At 37.5% G+C, this 25,959-nt stretch overlaps 1 protein-coding gene and 1 pseudogene across 17 annotated transcripts in view; one reads left to right on the forward strand and one right to left on the reverse strand.

Moving 5' to 3' along the window:
- Nucleotides 1–12,876: 12,876 nt before the first annotated feature.
- Nucleotides 12,877–16,269, forward strand: LOC102143534 (tyrosine-protein kinase Fer-like; annotated as a pseudogene).
- The window catches only part of THOC2 (THO complex subunit 2), a 132,183-nt gene continuing 119,307 nt past the window's right edge, over nt 13,084–25,959 (reverse strand). For 6 of the 17 annotated variants that reach the window (XM_065538113.1, XM_065538110.1, XM_065538112.1 and 3 more), the window contains 3 exons: nt 24,036–24,112; nt 23,515–23,560; nt 13,084–16,270 (listed from right to left, as the gene is read on the reverse strand). In XM_065538113.1, the coding sequence (XP_065394185.1) occupies nt 23,533–23,560; nt 24,036–24,112 (105 nt within the window). In that variant the 3' untranslated portion in view covers nt 13,084–16,270; nt 23,515–23,532. Of the gene's footprint in view, nt 16,271–23,514; nt 23,561–23,888; nt 24,113–25,959 lie in introns of those variants that run through there. The other 11 variants (XM_005594509.4, XM_074029205.1, XM_065538107.1 and 8 more) reach the window with 8 other exon arrangements.

Here is a 25,959-nt window from a genome sequence, read left to right on the forward strand (position 1 = left end):
CACCCAGCCTTTTTTTTTTTTTTTTTTTTTTTTTTTTTTGGTATTTTTTGTAGAGACAGGGTTTCCCTGTGTTGCCCAGGCTGGTCTCAAACTTCTGGGCTCACTCAATCCACACGTTTCGGCCTCCCAAAGTGCTGAGATTACAGGCATGAGTCACCAAACCCAGCTAGTTTTTACTTTTGACCAAGTCCAATTTATCTATTTTTTTTCCTTTTTTGCTAATGCATGTGGTTCATATCTAAGAAACCACTGACAAATCCAAGGTCACAAAGACATATTTCTATGTTTTCTTGTAAGAGGTTTACAGTTCTGTTACATTTGTTTTGCTTTGGTTTTTTTTTCCTTTTTGTGGAGAACGGGGTCTCGCTATATTGCCCAGGCAGGTCTCGAACTCTTGGGCTCAAGCTATCCTCCTGCCTCTGCCTCCCTAAGAGCTGGGATTACAGGCATGAGCCACGGCACCTGGCCACACTTGGGTCTTTGATCCATTTCAAGTTCATTTTTGTATACAGTGTAAGATAGACATACAACTTCATTCCTTTGCATGTGGATATCCAGTTGTCCCAGCACCATTTGTTGAAGAGATCATTCCTTCCCCCATTGAATTGCTTTAGCTTCCTTGTTGAAATCAATTGACTATAAATTTGAGGGTTTATTTCTGGATTCTCAATTCTATTCTATTTATCTGTGTCTATTCATATGCCAGTACCACACTATCTTGATTATTGTTGCATTGTAGACAGTTTTGAAATCAAAAAGCATAAGCTCTCCAACTTTGTTCTTTTTCAACATTATTTCAGCAATTCTGTGTCCCTTGAATTTCCACATGAATCTTAGGATCAACTTATCAATTTCTACAAAGAAGTCAGCTGGGATTCTGACAAAAATTGAGTTAAACCTACAGGTCAATTGGGGAAGTATTGCTATATTAATACTAGTAAGTCTTCTAATCCAGTAATATAGGATATCTATTTATTTAGATCCTGCATAATTTCTTTCAATAATGTTTGGTAGTCTTAAGAATGTAAGTTTTGTACTTCTTTTGTTAAATACATTCCTAAGTACTTTAATCTTTTTGATGCTATTGTTAAAGAATTGTTTTCATAATTTCAGGTTTGATTTGCTCATTGCTACTGTATAGAAATATAATTGATTTTTGTATATTAATCCTTTATCCTCTAACCTTGCTGAAGTTGTTTATTAGTTTCAGCAGATTTTTTGTGAACTCCTTAGGATTTTCTATATTAAAAAAATCATGCCATCTGCAAATACAGTTTTGCATCTTTCTTTACAATTTGGATGCCTTTTATTTCATTGTCTTGTCTACTTCCATGGCTAGAACTTCAGTACAGTGTTGGCTAGAATTAGTAAGACTGGACAGTCTTATCTTGTTCCTACCCTTAGGGAGAAATTTCGCTGGCTTATTACCTTTCTTGTTTGCTCATATCATATGTAAACTGTGGGTTGACTGCAGGCCAACCCAACAAGAGGCCAAGCCAGACCACGCAATCAGCTTAAATCTCTACTTGGATGTGGCATATGTCATAACTACTCACATTCTATTAGCCAAAGCATGTCAATCAAGGCCAAAATTAATGAAGCGGGGACCTGTATTGTCCTCTTCTCACAAAAGGCATAGCAGGTCACCAGGCAATGAACAGGGATATATAATACTCTTACAAGAAAGGTAAGAAATAAATAACTGAACAAATACCATCATGGACCCTATGAAACCTATGGCTAATTTCCACTACCACTAAGAGTAATAGAAAATTAACTAAGCAATAAATTCAATTAATGGACCAGGTGTGGTGGCTCATGCCTGTAATCTCTGTACTTTGGGAGGTCGAGGCAGGTGGATAGCTTGAGGCCAGAGGTTCAAGACCAGGCTAGCCAACATGGTAAAACCTTGTTTCTCCTAAAAATACAAAAATTAGCTGGATGTGATGGTGCATGCGTGTAATCCCAGGCATGGGATTACATGCCTGGAGAAACTGAATACAGGAGGTGAGAAACTGGAGAATACAGGAGGTGAGGGATTACCATGTCTAAATAATCATTCGCCCACAGTAAAAAAAAAAAAAAAAAAAAAAAAAAAAAAAATTAAAATTTAAAATAAAAAGAGTTTGAGACCAGCCTGAGCAATATAGCAAAACCTTGTCTCTACAAAAAAAGACACGCCTGTATTCCCAGCACTTTGGGAGGCCGAGGCGGGTAGATCACCTGAGGTCAGCAGTTCGAGACCAGCCTGGCCAACATGGTGAAACCCCATCTCTTCTAGAAGTACAGAAAATTAGCCAGGTATGGTGGCACATGCCTGTAGTCCCAGCTACTCAGGAGGCTGAGGCAGGAGAATTGCTTGAACTTGGGAGGCGGAGGTTGCAGCGAGCTAAGATTGCACCACTGCACTCCAACCTGGGCGACACAGCAAGATTCTGTATAAAAAGAAAAAAGAAAAAGAAAAGAAGGAAAAATGATGCTTTCATGACTTGTTATCATGGCTGTACTTTTTATTTGCCTTTTTTGGTAGAATGTGTGTATAAATTTATGGAGTACAAGTGTAATTTTGTTACATGCATTGATTGCATAGTGGTGATGTCAGGGTGGCAAAACATTTTCTAATAGGCCTGTCAGCCACCTCTCTGAAGATTTGTAACTTTGACCAACTATCCATAATTAATTATGGTCCAGATGATTTTAGTCTTGTAACACTAGAGGTTAACGCACAGAAAACTATTAAGATGTGGTTTAGATTTGGGGGGAAGTTTGGTTTAGTAGATAACCCAAAAATTTTCAGTTTATTGCACAATAAGACATTAGCCAAAGTTGAATGTAACTTAGTAATGTCACTTTGGCTTTTTTCCCCCAACTGACTACATGAATCCCTGCTTTTCAAATGCTCTTTGAATCAGCATTCTTCTGTATCTGTTCTTTCATTGACTGGTTAAATAAAACTTTAACATGTGCTAACAGATGACTTTGCCTGAAATTTGGGCTCTTATAGACATCATAAAACCTTGAACCCCTCTCCCTCCAACCTCCCACCCATCCTCTGTGCTTCCATAGCACCCCGTACTTTTCCTATCAAAGCAGTATTCAAACTGCATAGGAATTGCCTATTATCTCCCTCCCTTACCAGACTGTGAGCATCTTGACAGAGATCTTTCCTTGCTTGATTGTAGATCCCCAAGACCAACTGCAGTGTCTCAAATCATACACGATCAATCAGCGTTTGTAGAACAAATGATTGTTCTGTCATTGTTGCAAGGTGATGACCAATAATTAGATGAATAAATGAATCCAGAAAACCTGGTGTCTAGAATGCAGGGGAAATTATCACAATAGACATAATAGTTAAGAGAAAAAAATTAGCTGTTCCTTTTAGGAAAGCCAATATATGAAATTCAAATTTAGGATACAAGAGTGCACATTCATTTTCCTAAAACTTCTTTGTTTCAAGGAATAATTCACTGGAGTTATATCCCCTTCTGTGTTTAAGTACCTCTTATTAACTACCTGACTGGGTTAGTTTTAGAATCTGCTGACAAATGAAGATCAGAAGTGAAAGTGTGAGTCAACGAGAAAACTATTTGATTTGTGCTTGTGCACCCAAGACAGCTTTCCAGGAATGTACTTGTTGTGTAAAGTGAACCAAGAGTAATCACATAATGAAGTAGTTTTGCTTACAGGATAATAGCTCTTTGACCTCTAAATGCCTTGGGAGGTGAGAATAACTGCTGTGTCTATGCTTCATCGTAGCGCCTAGAAGAATGCTTGCTATCTTACCTCACTTTCACCCTGTCCAGGCCCAAAGTGTTCTCCCATCCTTTCTCAAACGAGGACATATTGTTAATATTTAACTAGGCTACATGAATCAGAAGTTTAACAAAACGTCATTTGCTACTTTCATTTTAGCATATGTCTCGCTTAAGTCATTGAACGTGTTCTCCAAATATGGTGGATAAACGCAAGTTGCATTAACTGAACTAGGGTTTAAAAGTGTCTTAAGAAAGCTTTCTGACTAAATATAAAAGCAAATTACTTATTTCGTACCTCAGTGACTTTAATGCCTCACAAAGGCAGAGAGTGCATGTTGGACATCAATTTGTTACTTTGACAAAGATTTAAGACTATATTTAGGCCAGCAGGCAAAGTCAGAACTCCCCTGGACATATCCTGCAGGGAGCAATGGGATGTGGCCCTTGAAATACTCCTAATGACCATCTTTTAATATACTGATTCTAAAATGATTAGAAAGGATTACACGAAAGGTCCCCAGGCTGATGTCTTCTATTACACAAAATGTTCTTTCTTCAAAGGTTAGCATATTCTTGTTTCTAGGACAGTAGACATCAATATTTCTTATCTGCCAACAAAATTGAAGGGTTAGAGACCCTGGGAAAATTTGTCATGTAAATTGCCTCAATTAGTGTTATTTTAGTTATAAAGAAAAAATGTATTTGAAAAATCAAAACTCCAATCTTTTGTTTTAATGGAGACAGTGTCTCTGTTGTCCAGGCTAGAGCACTGTGGCACAATCATAGCTCACTGCAGCCTTGACCTCCTGGGCTCAAGCAATCCTCCCACCTCAGCCTCCTGAGTAGCTGGGACTATAGGCATGTGTCAACCATGTCCAGCTAATTTTTTTTATTTTTTGTAGAAACCGGGTCTTGCTATGTTTCCCAGGCTGGTTTTGAATTCCTAGGCTCAAAGGATACTTCCACCTCAGCCTCCCCAAGTGCTGGAATTAAGGCATGAGTCACTGCGTGCAGCCTAACTCCAATGTTTTTAAAAGTTGCCCTAAGCTGATGTCCTTCCCCAAATAATGACTTCTACCACCAAAATAGAAGAGTAATTCCTTCAGCCAATACATTTTCTGTCAAAAATAATTATACCAACCTTGAAAAGAAAAAAAAAATCTGCTATTTGTCCAGAGTTATAGAAAAGGAGTGACACTCATTTTTGATATAGAGACCAACCTGCAAATCCATTTACTCAGGCTCCCTAGTGGGGAAAGCCTGTCTGATTAGCTTAATAACCATCTCTAATTTATCGATGAGCTGTATTCCAAAACTTATCTGTAAGTGAACTGTTTGAGTAGAACATATTTTCCCATAAAAACAAAGGGTGGTTTGAGTTTTTAGACCAGCTCCCAGAAGCCTATGACCTCAACCATGGGACCACTAGCACTAGTCTGTATTCTGGATCCTAAGAGCAATAGGCTGCAGTGCAGGAGAGAAGAGGAAAAAGGTCTCCTTTCCCTTCCTTTCACAGAGCAATTTGGAAAAAAAAAAAATTCCCAAAAGGCCAAGCTGAGGTGTGGCACCCTCTGTTCTGCTAATATTCCTCTCCCGATGTCTTTAACCTCTCTCAAGTCCCTTAAAGCTACCATAACCCTGAACGTGTATTGGGGAAGAGGAGTATGGTAGGCTGAGCAACAGGTATTAGGGACTCAGCTATGATGGACTGTGTATAAGACATGGACACCAACTCTAGATAAACTGAGATACAGAACAAGGGCTCTGTTTATGGAACTTGGATGCACAGGTACAGTTAGCTATAAGAGGCAGAAGAAAAATCCTACCACCAAAACCTGCACCCAAAGTTGAAGCTGTACCAGCAGCAAGGCTAATCCTGAGCTGCTGAGACACTTGTATAGCACTTTTCATACTCCTCCAGCCCAGGGACAGTCTTGAACCCATGGTCTAAGTTTGGTGCTCAATTTAGAGGAGGCTAATGGTCCAGGTGAGATGAACTAAAGATCCATGAGGGCAATGAGTAAAGCGGGTAATAATGATGTTTATCTGATCAAAAAGATTTCTATTCATTTGGAGGAAATGACAAATTGTTCATTCTTTCAATAAATATTTATTGAATACCTACAATATGCCATGTACTATGTTAGAGGCTGGCATTACACAGTCCCTGCTTTCATGCAGCTTATATTCTAGATGAATGTGGGAAGAGTTCAGAGGGACCAAATTCTCAGTGAAAATGAAAAAGAGGGAAAAGCACGACTGCTCCAAAGCCACTACTGCTTAGACTTCCAAACAAGCCACCTCATGTTTTGGAGATAACTGTAAAGTATGACCTAGTCAACTATTCAAGAGTCGAATAGTTAAATATCATTTGGGACACATTTCATCTACACTGAAACTGAGGTAAACCAAGCAAATACAAAACTCAGAAGTTTAACTTCACAAATCAGTCCAAGGTAAAACCAACTGGGCTAGGTCCTTTTTGGCAACTTTCCCACCTCTCCTTTCACCTTCGAGGAACCATCTGGGCTACCCATTGTGGCTCCCTTCCCAGGATCAGGCTTTGTCCTTTTCACTGACTTTTGCCTATGTACATTTACCTGCCCAACCTCCCAAGGCTTTCCTAGGAATAGGAAATAGGAGCATGATGGGGTATCATCAGAAATCATCCATATTTCAGTGCTAGTGTGAGAACTGATTGCCCCCTCACATAATACCTTACCTCAATGAATATGGAAATCTCCAGAAGTCTCTGTAAAGTGCTCAACTATGAGAATTTCTCATACCACAGCTAGCTAGTAGATGTTTTAGAGCTAAGGCCTTTAGAGGCCCACTCAAACCACACTTGTACAACAACCTGCACCTTACATGTGCATACATAAGCAGATCTAGAACCCAAAACCTTTGAAGAGTTGCTATCCCAATAAGTTCTCCATCTCCTAATTTTTAAAAACTAGTATTTCTCAAGCTCCACATAAAAATGTGTGCCAGGCCTCATCTAAACACTTTGTATAAATGTCATTTAATCCTCAGGACAACCTTATAAAATGGTTATTAGCCTCATTTTATAAATGGGAAAACTGAGGCACAATCCATTTAAAAGAAGGCAGGAAAAGAAAAAAAAAAGAGAAGATGCAACAAACAGAAAGTAGCAGGATGCCAAATGTAAACACAACAATATCGACAATTACATTAAATGTATGGTGTAAACTTTCAAACTAAAGGCAGAGATTGTCAAATTGGATTAAAAACCAAGAAACTCATTTTCAAGAAAAAGAATAGAAAATATACTATGCAAATACAAGAAAAAGAAATCTGGAGAGGTTATATTAATATGAAAGTAGAATTTAGAATAAGGAGTATTACTAGGGATAAAGAGGAATATTTCATTTTGATAAAGGGGTCAACTCACCTAGAGTATATAATCTTAAATGTGTATATACTTAATAACAAAGTTTCAAAATACATGAAGCAAAGAAATGACAAAACCAAAAGAAGAAATAATACAAATCCACAATTGTATTTGCAGATTTCAACATGCTTTTCTTAGTAATTGACAGACCAAGCAGAAAATAAATTAGCAAGAATACAGAAGACTTGGAACACCACCAACCAACTTGACCTAATTGGCATTTATAGAATACTACATCCAACAACAACAAAATGCACATTCTTTTCAAGGGCATGTGGAATATTCACCATAGAAGACCAGCTACTAGACTATAAAACAAGTCCCAGTAAATTTGAGAGGATTTAAATAATTCACAGTATGTTCTTTGACCACATAAGACTAAATTAGATAACAACAGAAAGACATCTGGAAAATCTGCAAATACTTGAAAATCAAGCAACACACATGGGTCAAAGAAAAAGTAAACAGAAATTGGAAAACATTTTGAGCTGAATGAAAATTATAATGTCACACATCAAATTTGTGGGAACTAGTTGGAATAGTGATTAGAGGGAAATTTATAGCATTAAATTATTAAGCATTTATACATACACCCCTTCACCATCAGTTTGTTTTGCAAGGAAAAACAAGGAATGAAGGACAAAATCCAGTCCTAAACACAAGTCCAATAATATAAAAGTGAACTGCTACAGATAAAGTTAAAGGAGGTGTAAGTGGTATCAAAAAACGTTCTGAACTTGAAACTGCTTATTTCAGTAGCAGATGCTTGCTGACAATATACAGCTAATCTAACAAGAGGTGAGATCCAGAAAGGTCAGTAAAGGAACACTGGAAAAGTCAGGGGGTCCGTGAACAAGAGTAGCATGGGCTAGCAAAGTTGATAAACTCTGATACCAGGACAGAGGCTATTGCTATCGATTTTACAATATTCCTTTCTAGGCATGGGTTGTCTCTGGGACATAATATACTTATCACCTCCAGAAATAAGAAGTCTCTGAGTTCTGTCCAAAATTAAGAACAGAGATGTGGGGATTGTGTGATGGTTTAACTCTGTAATTCCCAAATGTTATCCTTACTTTGGAATCACCTGAGGAACTGTTTGTAAAAAATACTCCAAGCCACCACTCTAAGAAAATCTGATTCAATATACTTGATGTGGGGACCTCCAAAAGTTTCTCAATTCATTCTAATAATTCTCAGTGTGGAAAGTACTGGTATAAATACTACCACTAATAACAACAACTGCTACTAGTTATTGAGTACCTGCCAGGTACTAGGTCCTGTTTTAGGTACTTGACACGTATTGTTAGATTTAACTCATTAGCAGAAGGGCATTGTGAAGATCAAGCGAGAAAGTGGAAGAAGCTTCAGTGGAGTTCATCCCCACTCAGAGGAATAGAAATGGATAAGGAAAGTCATCTTGACATAGAGACAACAACTTTTTAATTACCTGTAAAGATATGAAAAGTGTGATTAACACTGGTTAAAGCAATAAAAGACTGATGATGTCAGGGGTTTTTTTAAGACCAAAAAAAGGGGAAAATATTGAGACAGCATGGAAAAGTACCCAAAGAGGTAGAAACCATTTGTCTCTCAAATCTGATCAATTCCTGGGCTAGTATAACAAATTGGCTTCAAAGATTCTGCATAATACCAGAATTGTTCAGAATTCCAAATTCAACATTCACTCTCTGCCAGTGCCAACTTAAGAGTTAAACGAGACCCCAAAAGACCTATACCCTCTAGGTCTAAGTAGAAATCAACTGGCTTCCTTAAAGCCCAAATCCTTTATAAAATTTTCCTAGATGAACCTGTTGTGGACAAAAAACTTCTCAAATCACACTTAGTCTGAGGTAATTCTTACTGAGTATTCACCAACTCTTAAAATGTACCACCTGGTCCCCAGCTGCACGTGGTATGGATACCTTACTCATTTTACATATTGTTTCTTGCTTAGCATGTTTGTCTGTCTTACTGATGTCTTGGATCAATTATTCCAGAAAGCAGAAAAGATGCTGTATAATAGTACCTAGCAATGGCATATCCAATTACAATTCAGAAGCGTTCTTTGATAATGATGATATATGCAATAGGAGATAAGTACTATTACATACCACATGAAATTAGGATCAAGAAAGCCTTGAACAAAGTACAGTATCATTCTGGTTAAAATATAAGAAAATTTTGTGAGGATAGAGGTAATAATAGCTGTCCATTGGTCTGATACTCGAGCCCAAGGACATCTAGCTGTCATCTAACAAAAATCAGAGGTCAGACTAAGCTAGAGGTTAAGTGCCAGGTCATTTTCTAGCTCCTAACCATGAAATGAAGGCTGTTTCTCATCTGCAATTATGTATTTCTCAAGCTTATGTGCCCTGTGCCCAATCAGAATCATCTCTGTTCCCTCTCTTTCCTCTGTTAACCACATCCATTTAGCAACACATCAAAGGAATTAAGCTTTTTAAGCCTGATCCATTTAGAAATGGCCATTCATTACAGCTTAAAACAGTACCTAAGAATCAGGAACAAAACCAGAATTTTTTACATTAAGGTTTATTTTCTCAGGTTGCCACACTTCCTTTAATCACTACTTCCAACATCCCTCCTCTTGTTATGTCTACTCGTGTCTATAAATAGAAGAAAATCTGTGTTCGATTAGCATGAATTACCATCTTTTAAGCAGCTCCTTTTTTTATTCTCAGCTCTGGACCCAATAAAATCTCCTTGGCCCTGAAAGATAGTGTCTGTAGAAATGTTACTTCAATTTTTAAAACTTAAACATTTACGAGGTGGGCGGATTACTTGAGGTCAGGAGTTCGAGACCAGCCTGGCCAACATGGTGAAACCCGATCTCTACTGAAAATACAAAAATTAGCCATGCATGGTGGCACGTGCCTATAATTCCGGCTATTCGGGAGGCTGAGGCAAGAGAATCACTTGAGCACAGGAGGTGGAGGCTGCCATGAGCCAAGATCGCACCACTGCACTCCAGCATGGGCAACAGTGAGACCCTGTCTCAAAAAAAATGAAAACAAACAACTTAAGCATTTAAACCACATTTCTGATAAGTAGTGAGATAGAACATTAAGCAGTTACAGTATTACAAGCTTCATTCTATCTAAGAGGCAGCCTTAGAGATAACCATCCATAAAAATGAAACAAAGGGCAGGCAAAGCTTTTACACTAAACAGGTCTTGTTCATATTACTTGCATCATGGGAACCAAACAACAGTTGCATGAGTTTCCTAATCTTTACAAACATAAAAAACAAGGCTATAATAAATCCCAGTGTACAAACCCTGTCCCAAATATTTAAAAATGTTTTCCTGGACTGAAACAAATCATCAGAGACCCGCATGCCTGGACCGCATGTTCCAGTGTCATTGTAGAATAACCTTACTAGAATGAACTAAGGTGTTGGCCATCGGGTAATACTCAAGATCATTTACAAGGCACATTCCTTTGTTTTATCCACTGAAAAGACATGACTGCTTTGTGAATGCAAAGAAGTTTCTTTCAGGCCTCGGTGCCAGGAAACATTCTTCTCCGCTGCAACTAACTTTATATTTGATGGACACTAGTTCCTATAACTAATCACATTACCTTCTCTTTGTGGCCTGCCAGTTTCTCCATGGCCCACTTATACACGACATTTTGGGGTAATAGCTTCAGTTAGGTTATTAATTTCACCCAGAAACAAATTTTCTCATTTAAAGATACTGCACTATTTTTTTCATAAATCATTTTTGGATCATAGTACAGTAGAAATAAATCAATCACATAATTGTCAAAAAAAAAAAAAGGCTACTAGGATGTCTGCCCATGTTTGGCTAAAGTGCCTCCTTAAAAGAGGAAATGGTCCTATACCATGGACCAGTTACTTTCCAACAAATTGCAAATCACTTCTAGATTATTTGCCAAGGCAAGGAAGGCTGCTGCTCTAACTTTAGCCCCTACCATATAATCCAAGGTAGATATACAGACAACTGTCTTCCACCTTCTCACCATCCCCCCAAAAATTCAGCGTTAGTTATAAAGGTCTCAGACAACTTTGGAACAAGACCCAGAAAAACAAACGTACCACCTTAGGCCTATTTTCTTGAGAATCTGGCAAAAGCTATAGACTCAGAAAAGTGTACATAACACAAACTTGTACCCAATTTCTGGGATTCTGGAAGGCCCGTAAATATCCCCCAAGCTCATTCATGAGCCTTTAGTCAAGAACTCCTTTCTAGAAAATGGCAAGCTAGATGCCACCCACTAGAACGAGAGAGAGAGAGAGAGAGAGAGATCCTGCATATTACTTTCATGTAAAAGGTTCAAAGATGGGTTGGGAATCAGACACATTACTCGATAATAAAATATTCATACTGTGATAACTGCCTCAAAATGTCCTGCTTCGTTCATCTTCACTCCATAGTCACTGTGTAATCAGTAGTAAATTCGGCCTCACCCCAGTCTCCTTATCCAGGTTTATTCTTCCTCAGAGGACCTCCCTCCAAGTAACATGATTTGTTGTCTGCCTCCACTGACTAGAATGGAAGTTCCATGAGGACAGGGGTTTGTTTTGCTCATGGCTGCACCTCTGATACATAAGAGGCACTCATATATTTCAATAGGTTTTTGGGGAACAGGTGGTGTTTGGTTACATGAATAAGTTATTTAGTGGTGATTTCTGAGATTTTGCTGCACCCATCACCCAAGCAGTGTGCACTGTACCCAGTATGTGGTCTTTTATCCCTCACCCATCTCCCACCCTCAAATATTTTTTAATGAATACCCTATAGGACTCTCTACTCTTTATAGAAGGGGTTAGCAAACTATGGCCTGCAGGCCAAATGTAGGCTTCCACCTGTTTTGTAAATAAACTTTTACTTAACTCAGCCATGCTTATTCACTTACATATTATTTATAACTGCATCAACAATACAGTGGCAGAGCTTAGTAGTTGCAATGGGAACCACATGGCCTGCAAGGCCACAAATATTTACTATCTGGCCCTTTACAAAAAAAGTTTGCTGGCCCCCTATAGCATTCATTTGTTTCTTGTTTTCCGAACTAGATTGGAAGCACTCTCGAGACCGGTCTTATACTTCTTTGGACCTAGAACAGAGTAGATGCCCTAAAATAGCTAGCACTATACAAACAGATTTCCTACTTCCAATATATATTATTTTTACATAGTTAATCCAAAGATAGTATTTTCCATCATCAATGCATTTCTAGCAAGGCCAGAACTGATTACCTGTGTTTGATGATTTGGGGCAACAGGAAGAAGGTATACTGATGCTATCTAATTAGTAGTAAACTTTCTAGTTCAAAATCACAATCATGAAACCTTTAAAATATGAATGCATATTTAACAACTGGAAAGTTCTTCCTGATATCTTTCAGACAAATAATTTTGACATAAGCCATAGTTATTTTCTCAAAGTCAGAAGTCACTCTAACAAAACATCTATTTTTATGTCAGGCACATTATAAGCACTCAACAGTCACTGAATACATCACCCTCCCATAAATATTCTGCTCATCGATTTTTGCAAATTACAATTACCTGAAAAGGGTATCAAGATTTATACCCTTTTGCCAATTCATTTAAAATATGCTCAGCATTTCTCAGTTCTTTAAAAAAGTATATCCTTTTTGTCATTCTCTGAAAATTTTAATTTGCATAGGTATTGTTTCCAAGGAACTGAAGACTAAATGGACAAATCCAGGCATGATATCAGTCCACTGTTTACTCCAACTATAGAGGTAATCAAAGAGGATATTTTCCTATTATCGGATGATATGTCATTTGAAAATAATGTAGCCCACGGAATAAGAACTGAGAAGGGCTAGGAACCTTAATGAATTATCTTTGCTATGTCATTTTGAATAAGCAACAATATACACAATAATATACAACCATTTGAGAAAACTATTGTTTATTTAGAAAAAAGGTTACACTGGTAGAATTCGGTAGATAAAAAAATTCTCTTTTAAAAATGTCACTGTGAAACTTTTCCAGACGAAAGTTTAGCAATACAAAGCTCCTATAGCTGTAGAATTAAAACAATTATGTTTTGATCCCCCCGCCGCCAAGATTTGTCTAACATAATTACAAGAAAAAATGGCAAGGGACAAGTGAGCGCTGGTACCTTTTTCTTTTTTAAACACGTTTAATGTTGTACATGTACTATATAAAATGATTCCTAAGCATTTCATAAGACAATGCTCCCATTGCTTTTAGTGACTAATATTAAGAACAAGCCAAATAATAAATTAAAACTGAGTTTTAAAATGAGGTAAAATCAAAATGGTTCAACAATTGTTTATTTTCAGTTTCAAACAATAAAAAGGAAGCATTTCAGAATGGAAATAAAAACTGAACCCAGGCAATATTTAGTTAAACTAAAGTAAAACTCTGTACACAGGTAACCTTATGCAGCACATTGTGCTATAAGTATGGAACAGTTAACACTTTCAGCCATTACTGAAAATAAACATGTAGAAACTAAGCAACAAGTTAAAATACAGTAATGCACAACTTAACAATTTTAAGTTTTCCACATGGAGCAATAAAGCAGATAACTGAATAATTTAAGGAGATGCAAATGGCCCTCTTCATTCTTAATTCTTGGCAATTTACTCAGGAAAATAAATTTCTGGTCGCAGCTGAACAGTTCCACTCCAATCTCACCTGAAAGAAACAAAGTGATTATATTGATAGAGAAGAAGGAAGGAAGGAAAGGAGGGAGTAGGGGAGGGACAGTTAGTCAAAGGAGGTAGGAGAAAAGGAAGGGAGAAGGAGAGAAGGAGAATGAAAGGAGGGAGGGGAGAAGAAAGGAAGAAGAGAAGAAGGAAGGAAGAGGAAAAGGTAAGGAGGGAGGAAGGTTTAAGAAAGAAAGAAAAGTTAATGAGTTCCATCAGTAACAAAGACTTGAGTCCCCAGAAAAGGATGAAATATTTGTGTGTTTCTTTTTGTCCATTCTTAGAAACCATTAAAGATAAACACACTAATGATGACTTAAAAAAAAAACTGAACATTGTGTGCATGTGGGAGAGAGGGGTGGGGGTAGGGAGAAAAAAATGGAGCAACAAGTAAAACTTTCCACAGGGGCAAGCAATAGCTTATCAAAAGTAAATAGAAAATGTAGCAAAGAAAAGTAACCTATTTTACATGGTCAACAAAAAAAGAAAAATGACATCACATTTTTCACAAGGACACAATTTTAATAGTAACTTATATTAAGATGCAGTGTCTGCTAAATTATAAAAATTGCTTTAAAAATATATTGACTTAATTATACTCATTTCCTTTCCTTTATGTATTGACATTTTTCAAATACTTCATATTGAAATAATTTCAAAACATGATTATTACAACATGTGGCAAATATCTTCACATCTGCCTTCATTCAAATTTTAAGCTAATGCTTAATGCATTAAACTTTATTGATGAAAATACTACATTCACATATTTCTTAAAACCAGGGCTAGAAGGGTCCTTAGAAAATAATCACACTTACATGAAATGCTGACAAATAATTTACATATCATTTCTACACAGCATTCTGTTCACACCATGTATAATCTTGACATTATCAATAACTGTGGATACATTTAATGTTGAACTTACAATTTAATACTTAAAAGCCATTGTTCCTGTCCATTAATTGCTGAATGGATAAATAAAATGTGGTACACACTCATACAATGAAACATCATTTAGCCATAAAAAGGAATGGAGTTGATACATGCCACAACATGGATGAGCCTTGAGAACATGATGCTAAGTGAAAGCCAAACACAAAAGGCCACAAATTATTGCATAATTCCATTTAAATGAAATGTCCAAAACAGGCAAAATCATAGAAACAGAAAGTACATTACTAATTTCCAGGGGCTGAGGAAGGGAAGAATTGGGAGTGACTGCTAATAGGCATGGAGTTTCTTTTTGGGGTGATAGAAATGTTCCGGAATTAGACAGCAGTGATGCTTGCACAACACAGCGGATATACTAAAAACCACTGAATTGTACACTTTAAAATGGCAAATCTGAGGCCGGGCGTGGTGGCTCACGCCTGTAATCCCAACACTTTGGGAGGCCAAGGTGGGTAGATCACCAGGTCAGGAGATCGAGACCATTCTGGCTAACATGGTGAAACCCCTATCTCTACTAAAAATACAAAAATTAGCCAGGCGTGGCGGTGCACGCCTGTAGTCCCAGCTACTCAGGAGGCTGAGGAAGGAGAATTGCTTCAACCCAGGAAGGAGGCAGAGGTTGCAGTGAGCCGAGATCGCGCCACTGCACTCCAGCCTGGGAGACAAGAGCGAGACTTGGTCTCAAAAAAAAATAAAATAAAATAAAATAAAATAAAAGTAAAAGGCAAATTTGAAGTTATATGAATTTTATCCCAATTGTTTAAATTGCAAAAAAAAGTCAATGTTCCAATTAAGAGCATCATGGTATCACAGTGTGGTCATAACTAGGAGAATAAGAAATGGGCTCTCAATCATAAAGGTGTCACATTACAAGAATTACTTGGCAAGGGATATCTTGGTGACACATTTAAGGGCACATTAAAGGATAAAATTGCTGTTGCTGTTAAAATATGTCAAGAACATCTTCCCCAGGAACTGAAATTAAAATTTTTACTAGAAGCCAAAATCCTCAAGCAATATAATCATCCCAGTACTGTCAAACGTATAGGAGTTCGCACACAAAGACGGCCTATCTACATCATTAAGGAACTGGTTCCAGGAGGCGATTTCCTCTCCTTTTCTGAGAAAGAAGAATGAACTAAAACTCAGTTAGTGAAATTTTCATTAGATGCTGATTCTGGATGGCGTATCTCGAGTAAAAAATGTATACACAGGGACCTTGCTGCAAGAAACTGCCTGGAGGTGAAAATAATGTTCTGAAAATCAGTGACTTTGGAATGTCTCGTCAAGAGGATGGTGGTGTGTATTCATCTTCTGACTTAAAGCAGATTCCCATTAAATGGACAGCACCAGAAGCTCTTAATTATGGGAGATATCGTTCTGAGAGTGACGCACGGAGCTTTGGCATCCTCCTCTGGGAGACTTTCAGCTTAGGGGGTCTGTCCATAGCCTGGAATGACAAATCAGCAAGCACAAGAGCAAGTGGAAAGAAGATACTGGATATCAGTCTCTTGGCAGTGTCCAGAGAGTATTTTAACAAAATAATGCTGAGGTGTTAGGATTACAAACTTGAAAACCGCCCCCAACTTTACTGAACTTCAGAAAGAGCTAGCTGCCATCAAGAAGAAAGTTGCACAGTGATGAAACAGTGCCAAACTCAGCCTTCAGGACTCTATTTTCAGCAGAGCAGTATTTCTCTTCTCATTAACATTTATACCACATTACCTGCAACATTCTCCCATTAACTATTTTTGAAAAATATGTGCTGCTTTAACCATTGTAAATAAGAAAGTATAAGTTCTAAATGTAAGGGATCACACAGATCTATCTTTTTCACATCTAGGACTGTTGCTGTTTCTCAAAAATTTTCTACTCCAGGCTCAGTTCATAGTCTGCTCTTCTCCATCACAGACACCTATTGGTGCTATAAGCTGTATTGGTAATATTTGTAGGGAACATCGCCAACAGAAGATGGCCTTCCTACTCTGCTGAGACAAGATTTTATCTGTGAACACCATTTTATATTGGTAATTATCTGGACCTCCTAAGTTGTTAGTTTTTCTTTTTCTTTTTCTTTTTCTTTTTGGCCAGAGATAGGTCCTGTTTTGTTAGTAAGACTGCCATTTCCCTATGTTTCACAATGCCATCCTATGCACAAAAATCCTCAAAGAGTTGAGGCAGCTGATTGTAACTGATGTTATAGAGAGCTGTGACAAGAAGAATCAAGTTTGAAAAGTACGGTGGTCTGGAGAAAGGAACAGCTAGGGTGGTCATCAAAGTAGAGAAGAAAAGGCAAACATAAAACCAGCCTTCTTAACAGAGGTATGCCTTTATAAAACACATACACGCTTTTTAATTTTATGATCAAATTCACCAAAAAGGTCCTAAGAAATATTTTAGTAGTTTATATAGATTCTTCATAAAAGAGCCCTCTGGATGGCAACCAAACAATTTTTAAGAGAAACTATAAAATACAAGCCCACCAAAATAATATATTATTTTTGGTTAAGTGTCTTCACTTCAAAGGAAGCATCCCAGAACTGCATTCCATGCATTTTTACTAGTGTCTGAAACTGTCAGAATTTCATTCTCATTCTCTCATTCTTTGCACATAAACCCCAGGTAGAAAGGCATATACGGATGCACTTGACATTTAAAAAGTCAAACAAATATTGATAAGGAAGAAAAAAGTTATGAGGAGAAAGACATGGGGACAGCTATCCTAAATCCACTTTACTCCTTCATTTACCCTTATACTGCAACCTAGGAATTCTTATAGCAAACAGAGTTCCTGAGATGTTCCATGTGGATAAAATGTAACAGAGTTAAGATGTGGATTCTGTTGAGCTGCATCTTAACTGCACCCAGGGATGCTTCTCAGGATAATTATGTGCCTAGGGGAAAGACACACTTAGGGCAAATGTTGCATGGAAGCCTTTTATAAGTGCTCATGCCTATGTCAAGATTTTTAAAAACAGCATATAAATGAATATTTGCTCTACTGTAAGTGGAACAGTAAGGAAACAGAAAATTTCTCCTGCCCTCTTCAACTGTTTGGTGCCTATGAATATCAGTGCACAAAACCTATACTCAGTATTTTTAAGTATAAAAGATGATAATGAAGAGAAAAATGATTTGTGTTTGTCATTTTCAAACTCCTAACAAGAGTCTAGTATACATGTAATGGTTACTACATACAGACCAAAATGAGAGCATACTAAATCTGCCCTCAAAAAATGTGCTGCAGCAAATAAGCAAGCTCTTTTAATCAGTATAGGTTTCTCGGTTTCTCTCCTATAAAATGGTGTGTTTGGTAGCAAAAAAGTCAATGTTGCACTTACACAGAGATATTAAATGTTTCTCTGGCATTGATGTGAACATTGATGAGTTCCCTATCCCATACCCTATCCCAATACCTATCGTCAACATCTAGGAATAAGCCTCAAAATGGCAATGCTTATTTTAACAAGAAATCTTTGGGAGCTTAGGAGGTCAGTTTCAAAGTATGAGCTGAAGGGAAAACAACAATACAAAAGAAAGGCTTAGAGCTGGAATTACAAAATCAATTGTCTACAGAGGCCAAGAACATAATGAAAACAAAAGAAACGAGCTGAGTGGGGACTGACTGAGGTGAACTCTTTTTAAAAAGGCCCTTGCTCTATTCTAAATGGGGGGGGCAGCACCTAGACAAGTGTAGCTGAAACCAGGATACAATGTTGCTATGCAGAAATCAGAACACAATGTTACCAGATGTTCCAGTCTTTCAAGAAAAACTGAAATTTGGATTTTGTCAATTCTGATTTTTAAAAACAAACAGATGTTTAAAATTTTGAAATATCGTGTGAGGTTAAGAAGGTGCATTTGGCTGGTGGTGGTGGCTCACATCTGTAATCCCACCACTTTGAGAGGCAGAGGGCAGGATTACTTGAGCCCATGAGTTCAATACCAGCCTGGGCAATACAGTGAGACCTCGTCTCTACAAAAAAATTTTAAAAAAAAGAGGCCTGGCGCAGTGGCTCAGACCTGTTATCCCAGCATTTTGGGAGGCCAAGGAGAGCGGTTCACTTGAGGTCAGGAGTTTGAGACCAGCCTGGCCAACGTGATGAAACCCCGCCTATGCTGAAAATACAAAAAAATTAGCCAGGCGCAGCGGCACATGCCAGTAATCCCAGCTACTTGGGAGACTAAGGCATGAGAATCACTTGAAACCGGGTTGTAGAGGTTGCAGTGAGCCAAGATCGCACCACTGCGCTCCAGTATGGGCTCAAAAATGAAATGAAATGAAATGAAATGAAATGAAATAATGAAATGCAATGAAATGAAATGAAAAATAAAATAAAATAAGAAAGTACATTTAACAAGCCACATTCTGCCCAAGGGCTGATAATTTGCAACCTAGGATTTAGAGGATAAAAATTAGGTTACACATGTGAGACTAGAAGGAATGGACCTGCAAAATATATTTGGCCTTCTTGGAATGGAAGATGAGAATAGGAATGTAGTAGATTAAAAATACAGATTATGAATAAGTAGTGCTAACTGCTATGTTCTTTAAAATCAAAGTCCTACATCCAAAATAATAAAAAGCAAGGAGACTGAGCATCTCAAGGCCTGGGAGCAAATGTCAGCTTAGCATAGCACCTGGTTCACAAAAGGACTTTCAAAAGTTTGCTGAACTCAACATCCCTGAGTTGAGGATCACATATATTAAATTAAAATTGAGAAGCCAAAGGGTGGTGGTTCTCAGAGGATAATTTTATAAGCAGGAATTTAAAAAAAACAAAGTTACAGCAGGAAGAAAGGTTAAAGGCAAAGGAACTAGTAATCTTCAAGAGACTAAATCAAGGAGAGGCAAGATGAATTTGGACAAAGACTTTAAGGGAAATAGACAATGCAGAGAAGGAACAGAGTTTTGCAACCAAATATAGAAGACAAGAGAAGATGACAGAAGACTGGAAGGAATTTAATTATGGTCATATTTATATACTGTATCTTATTAATTCTTAAGAGACAGAGTCTTGCTCTGTCACCCACGCTGGAGTGCAGTGGCATAATCATGGCTTACTGCAGCCTTGAACTCCTATGCTCAGGAAATCCTCCAGCCTCAGACTCCCAAGGAGCTGGTACTACAGGTGCATACTACCATGCCTAGCTAAGTTTTATTTATTTATTTATTTATTTATTTATTTATTTATTTGAAATGGGGTCTCGCTATGTTGCCCAGGCTGGTCTCAAACTCCAGGTGCATACTACCATGCTTAGCTAAGTTTGTTTTATTTATTTATTTATTATTTATTTATTTATTTATTTATTTATTAGAAATGGGGTCTCGCTATGTTGCCCAGGCTGATCTCAAACGCCTGGCCTCAAGCAATCCTCTTGCCTTAGCCTCCTACAGTGGGATTACAGGCATGAGCCACCATGCCTGGCCTTGTATCTTAATTCTAATGTGATTGTTTTAACGTTTGTGAAAATCAGGATGATACTTAAAAATCAGTGTGTTACTTCTCTACCAACCCTCCTCAAGAAAACTGTTCTAAAAACAATAATGAAATCTTACAAGTAATGACATCTTTCAATCATGGAAATATGACATATGTAAGAGCTATCCTTTCTAAAGAACAGAAAATAAAAGGGGAGTGGGGGAGGGCAGCAGATTTCAAAGTAGCCTGTAAAGAGATGGTTCCAATCAGAAATGATAACATTCTAAAAGAAAAGGAAGAAAAACAGACCTGACCAACCCTGGAATGTATCCAAATAGAAGGCAGCAGTCAACAACCAGAAAAAGAAACTATCGGCCAGGCACGGCAGCTCATGCCTATAATCCCAGCATGTTGGGAGACCAAGTCACACAGATGGCTTGAGTCCAGGAGTTTCAGACTAGCCTGGGCAACATGGCGAAACCCCATCTTATACTTATAATTTTTTTTTTTTTTTTAAATAAACTATCGGTCGGGTACAGTGGGTCACGTTTGTAATGCCAGCACTTTGGGAGGCCGAGGCAGGTGGATCACCTGAGGTCAGGAGTTCGAGACCGGCCTGGCCAACCTGGCTAAACCCTGTCTCTACTAAAAATACAAAAATTAGTCGGGCATGGTGGCGTGTGCCTATAGTCCCAGCTACCAGGGAGGCTGAGGCAGGAGAATCGTTTGAACCCAAGAGGGAGAGATTGTAGTGAGCCAAGACTGCACCACTGCACTCCAGCCTGGGTGACAGACCGAGACTCCATCTCAAAAAAAAAAAGAAAAAGAAAAAGAAACTATCAGCCAGATGGCCCAGCACAGTGGCTCACACCTGTAATCCCAGCACTTTGGGAGGCCAAGGCAGGTGGATCACCTGAGGTCAGGAGTTCAAGACCAACCTGCCCAACATGGTGAAACCCTGTCTCTACTAAAAACACAAAAATTAGACAGGCATGGTGGTGCATGCCTGTAATCCCAGCTACTCAGGAGGATGAGGCAGGAGAATCTCTTGAACCCGGAAGGCGGAAGTTGCAGTGAGCCAAGATTGCACCATTACACTCCAGCCTGGTCAAAACAGCACGACTTCTTTGTCTCAAAAAAAAAAAAAGAAACTATCAACCAGAGTCTCACAGAATTAAGAGTCTACCCAAGAAGAAAGTATCATACAAAGTTGTCAATGAGGAATTCAACAGGATGGACATCCAGCTAGATGTACTTTTAAAAGAACATCTGAATCTAGAAGCTTTGCTATAAGACCACAAGCCAAATATCTAACCCTGACCAGTTTTGTTATCCCTTTGTTCCTAAGAGATTATACAGAGGAGTAAAATACAAATTCATGGTCAGTGTAAGAAAAACTCAAATCTGTAGCATAACCTTCACATACAAAAAAATAATATTTAGGTACTGAGTAAAGAGAGATATATAAAATCACTGTGAAAGTTGTCAGTGACAATGGCTGGCTCACTCCTCATGAAGATATGAAAGGTGGGCTTTTTGTTTTTCTTTTAATAGGGAGACCACATGTGACAGCAAAATGCCAGATTAAAAGAAAGGTTAAAATGAGGATTAAGAGTTTATGGCTCACCAGAGAAGATAGTTGTCAAGGTTGGCATGGGGGTAGGAGCAGCTAGAATTCAAGAATTAGCAGTAATATTTCCTTTTAAATCTATTAAATTCTAAATGTTCTTTTTTAACTCTCATTTACCCTACTTGACCCTACTCTACTTACATAACAAGCACCAAAAAAGCAGGAAAAGCACACCATTCATCATGTGTTGACTATATGGCAACCTCTCAAATCCCTGCTTTGCAGCCAAAATAAAGATGACAAAATCCATACCTTTAAGCCCATACCCTTATACAGAACTGGCTCTCAGACATTTCTCACTTATAATTTAAACACTGGTAAATAGCCTTGCTTATCTATCTGGTCTCATAAAAGATTAGAAGCATCCAATAATATTAGGGGGGAGGTATAGACAAGCAAGTATACTTAATATATTAAGGAGGTATAGACAAACAAGTATACTTAATATATTAAGAAATGATAGCTAACATGGAAGCAAGAGTCGGCCGGGCACGGTAGCTCACACCTGTAATCCCAGCGCTTTGGAAGGCTGAGGCAGGTGGATCACGAGGTCAAGAGTTCAAGACCAGCCTGGCCAACATGGTTAAACCCCATCTCTACTAAAAATACAAAAATTAGCCGGGCTCGGTGGCAGGCACCTCTAATCCCGGCTACTCAGGAGGCTGAGGCAGGAGAATCGCTTGAACCTGGGTGGCAGAGGTTTCAGTGAGCTGAGATCGCACCACTGCACTCCAGCCTGGGAGACAGAGTGAGACTCCGTCTCAATCAATCAATCAATCAATCAATAAAGGCAGAATCAACAGCCTCAAAATACAGCTGTCTGGAACCATTACATTTAGGGGGCAAATTGTCCTACGTACTTCAATAATACCAAGGTATCACCAAACAGTAACTATTCAGATTATCTTAAGTGCTCAAAAAAGGCAATATTAGGGTCTGAACACTGTATCCACTGTGATGGAAATACAATTTATTTAAGATGGGTAAAATACTTTTTAAATCTCACATAAATCATAAGTGCATTACCTAAAAAAAAAAGTTACACATTGTAGATTCCAGAACTAAAAACACAGACCATATTTTCTGTTGCAAAACATGGGCAGTGGTTAAAAAAAAAAAAAAAAAAAAACAAGGCACAAAAACTTAAAAATCTTTGGATAACACATCAGCATGAGAAAGCAAAAGGAACAGAAAACACTAAAGGATAGAAAGACCGAGGTTTGAGTGTTGGCTCTGTTGACTAATATCTTTATAACCCTCTTCAACTTAACCTCTCAGAGTCTGTTTCTTCACCTGTAAAATGCAGATACCACCACCATCATTTACAAGGCTATAAGGACTTTAAAAACATAATTAATTATCCAGAGAAGATGGGAATAAGTGGTGAAGATAAAGACAGATGTTCTTAAATATATCTTGGTGCTTAAAAAAAATGTGTGGCTAATCAGCAAGCTTAAAATGAAAACAGCTTAAAAATAACTCTGAATCTTGTTTTGCTTCTATACCCAAAGACTTGGTCATTATATGTAGGTGAAAAAATCAAGTAGTTGTAGCTTGTAAAATGCATCTAGTTTTTCAACACTGTCAGACCTCGTTTTATGTTTCTATCATTAAATGAAAAGGTGGTGCGAGAACACTCACCTTGATGGAAAGTCTTTATTATCTGTGCTTGTCCGAGGACTTATGAGTAGATGACAAATTAAGGGAAAACAACTTTTGGGAATGGCGGAAAGAAGAACATCTCCCCTTTTAGTACAGCACCTCAGCTTGCAGGCCTATATGGGCTCTGACCAGCCTGGTAGCCTCAAACTCTACCAGCTCTGCTTGTCTGCCTCATCATTTTGCCCTTCTATTCCCAATGTCCCCGGCCCTAGGCACTCTCTGTTCCCTTTCTTCCTCTCTGTGATAATATAACCCGAAGGACTATAAATCCCTTAGTGGCATAAAACTCAGTCACCAAAGAAGTATTTTTAAATATCAAGAACATCAAGTATCCCACTTCCAGATTTCATACATTTTGAGAGAGTTAATTGGAAAGACCATTTCAAAACTAATAAGCCCTTAAGCATTTAAACCACATACTAAAAGAGTACAATTGTAAACATGACCAGTATCAAAGCTTTCCATTATACTGACTGAAAACATCAAAATGAAAAGGATATTGTTTCTTCTCTTCCTTTCCTCCTGAACTGTCCCGTTTCTCTTTCTTTTCTATCTTTTCTTTATCATGCCTGGACTCCTATAAGAAATGGTAGAATTAGTTGGGGAAGGGAAAACCAAATATAAAAGCCAGCTCAAAACCCCTTTTCATCACCCACAAGCTATAATTTGTCTTCAAAAACTTACTTAATATGACACCAAAAGCATAAGCAACAAAAGGAAAAAAATAGATACATTGAACTTCACCAAAAGTAAAAATATTCATTCATCAAAGAACACTATCAAGAAAGTGAAAAGACAACCTATAGAACTGGAGAAAAAATTTGCAAATCTCATATCTCATAAGGATCTAGTATCCAAAATATATAAAGAACTCTTACAGCTGAGCAACAAAAACACAAACCCTCTAAATAAAAAATGGTCAAGGTATCTGAACAGATTTCTTGAAACATAAACAAATGGCCAATAAGCACATGAAAATATGTTCAACATCATTAGTTATTAAGAAAATGCAAATCAAAACCACAATGAGACACCACTTCGCACTTACTGGAATGGCTATAATAAAAAAACAAAAACAGAAAATAACCAGTGTTGACAAGGATGTAGAGAAATCTGCACCCTCATACTTTGTTGGTAGAAATGTAAACTGTACAGCCACTGTCTAAAAGAGTTTGGTGGTTCCTCAAAAGTTAAACATAGAATTACCATATAACCTAGAAATTCCATTCTTGGGCATGTACCCAAAATAATTAAAAACAGGTGTTTGAACAAATACTTATAGCCCCACACAAATGTTCACAGCAGCACTACTGACAATAGCCAAAACGTGGAAACAACTCAAAAGTCTATCAACTGACAAATGGATAAATAAATGTGGTATATTCATATAATGAAATATTACTTGGCTATAAAAAGAAATGAAGTAAATGACACATGCTACAACATGGAAGAACTTCAAAAAAACATTATGCTAAATGAAAGACATCAGACACAAAAGGCCACATTATTGTACTATTTCATTTATATAAAATATTCAGAATGAGTGAATCCATAAAGAAAATAGATTTATGGTTCCCAGGGGCTAAGGAGAAGGGGAAAATGGGAGTGACTGTTTAAATGGGTATAGAGTTTTCTCTTGGAGGTGGTAAAAATGTTTTGGAACTAGGTAGAGATGATTACACAATACTGTAAATATACTAAATGTCACTTAAATGTATACCTTTAAAATGATTAATTTTATGTTATTTGAATTTTACCTCAATTAAAAAACACCTAAAAGAACAGCCTATCTTTTAAAGCATAGAATTAAAATGTTCCTTATATAATTTTCTAAAGCTGTTTTTATGAACTATGAATAAAAGGCATATATTTTCAATATATATAACAATGTTTTATAAACAATTTACACTTTAGTAATGGTTTGCTTATTACTTTATGGCAGATGCATGAGATTCATTTTAAATGTCAACCATTAATATGTAAGAGAATGTATCTTATACTCAATTTTTAAATCAAATACAAGTTTCAAACAAATGAGTTTATTAGGAGAAAACGTTACAAAAATGTTTCAAATCACAATCAAGACTTTTTGACGCTATGATGGTCAGAGAGAATACACGTGACCGTATTTTAATCTCAGGAATAAAGAGAAACTAAAAGCAAAGAGTTGGTGGAGAAAAAAGAAAATGCAAAGAACAGCTGAAACTCAATCAACAGAAGTAGGTGGGAATGGAATGGAGAGGGGAAAGGAATCTCAGAGGTATACTAACTCTACCCTCCTAGTAATCTGGGACTGAACTGACTCAAATTCCCCAAACACATAACCTGCCCTCCCTCAATACCTCTTCTTCCCACCCCTAAATAATGAACAAAAGACTGTATGACTAGGAAAAAAATTCAATATTTGCTAAATTTTCAGAGTTG

The sequence above is a fragment of the Macaca fascicularis genome, chromosome X (assembly GCF_037993035.2).
Source record: "Macaca fascicularis isolate 582-1 chromosome X, T2T-MFA8v1.1".
Classification (NCBI taxonomy): Eukaryota; Metazoa; Chordata; class Mammalia; order Primates; family Cercopithecidae; genus Macaca; species Macaca fascicularis.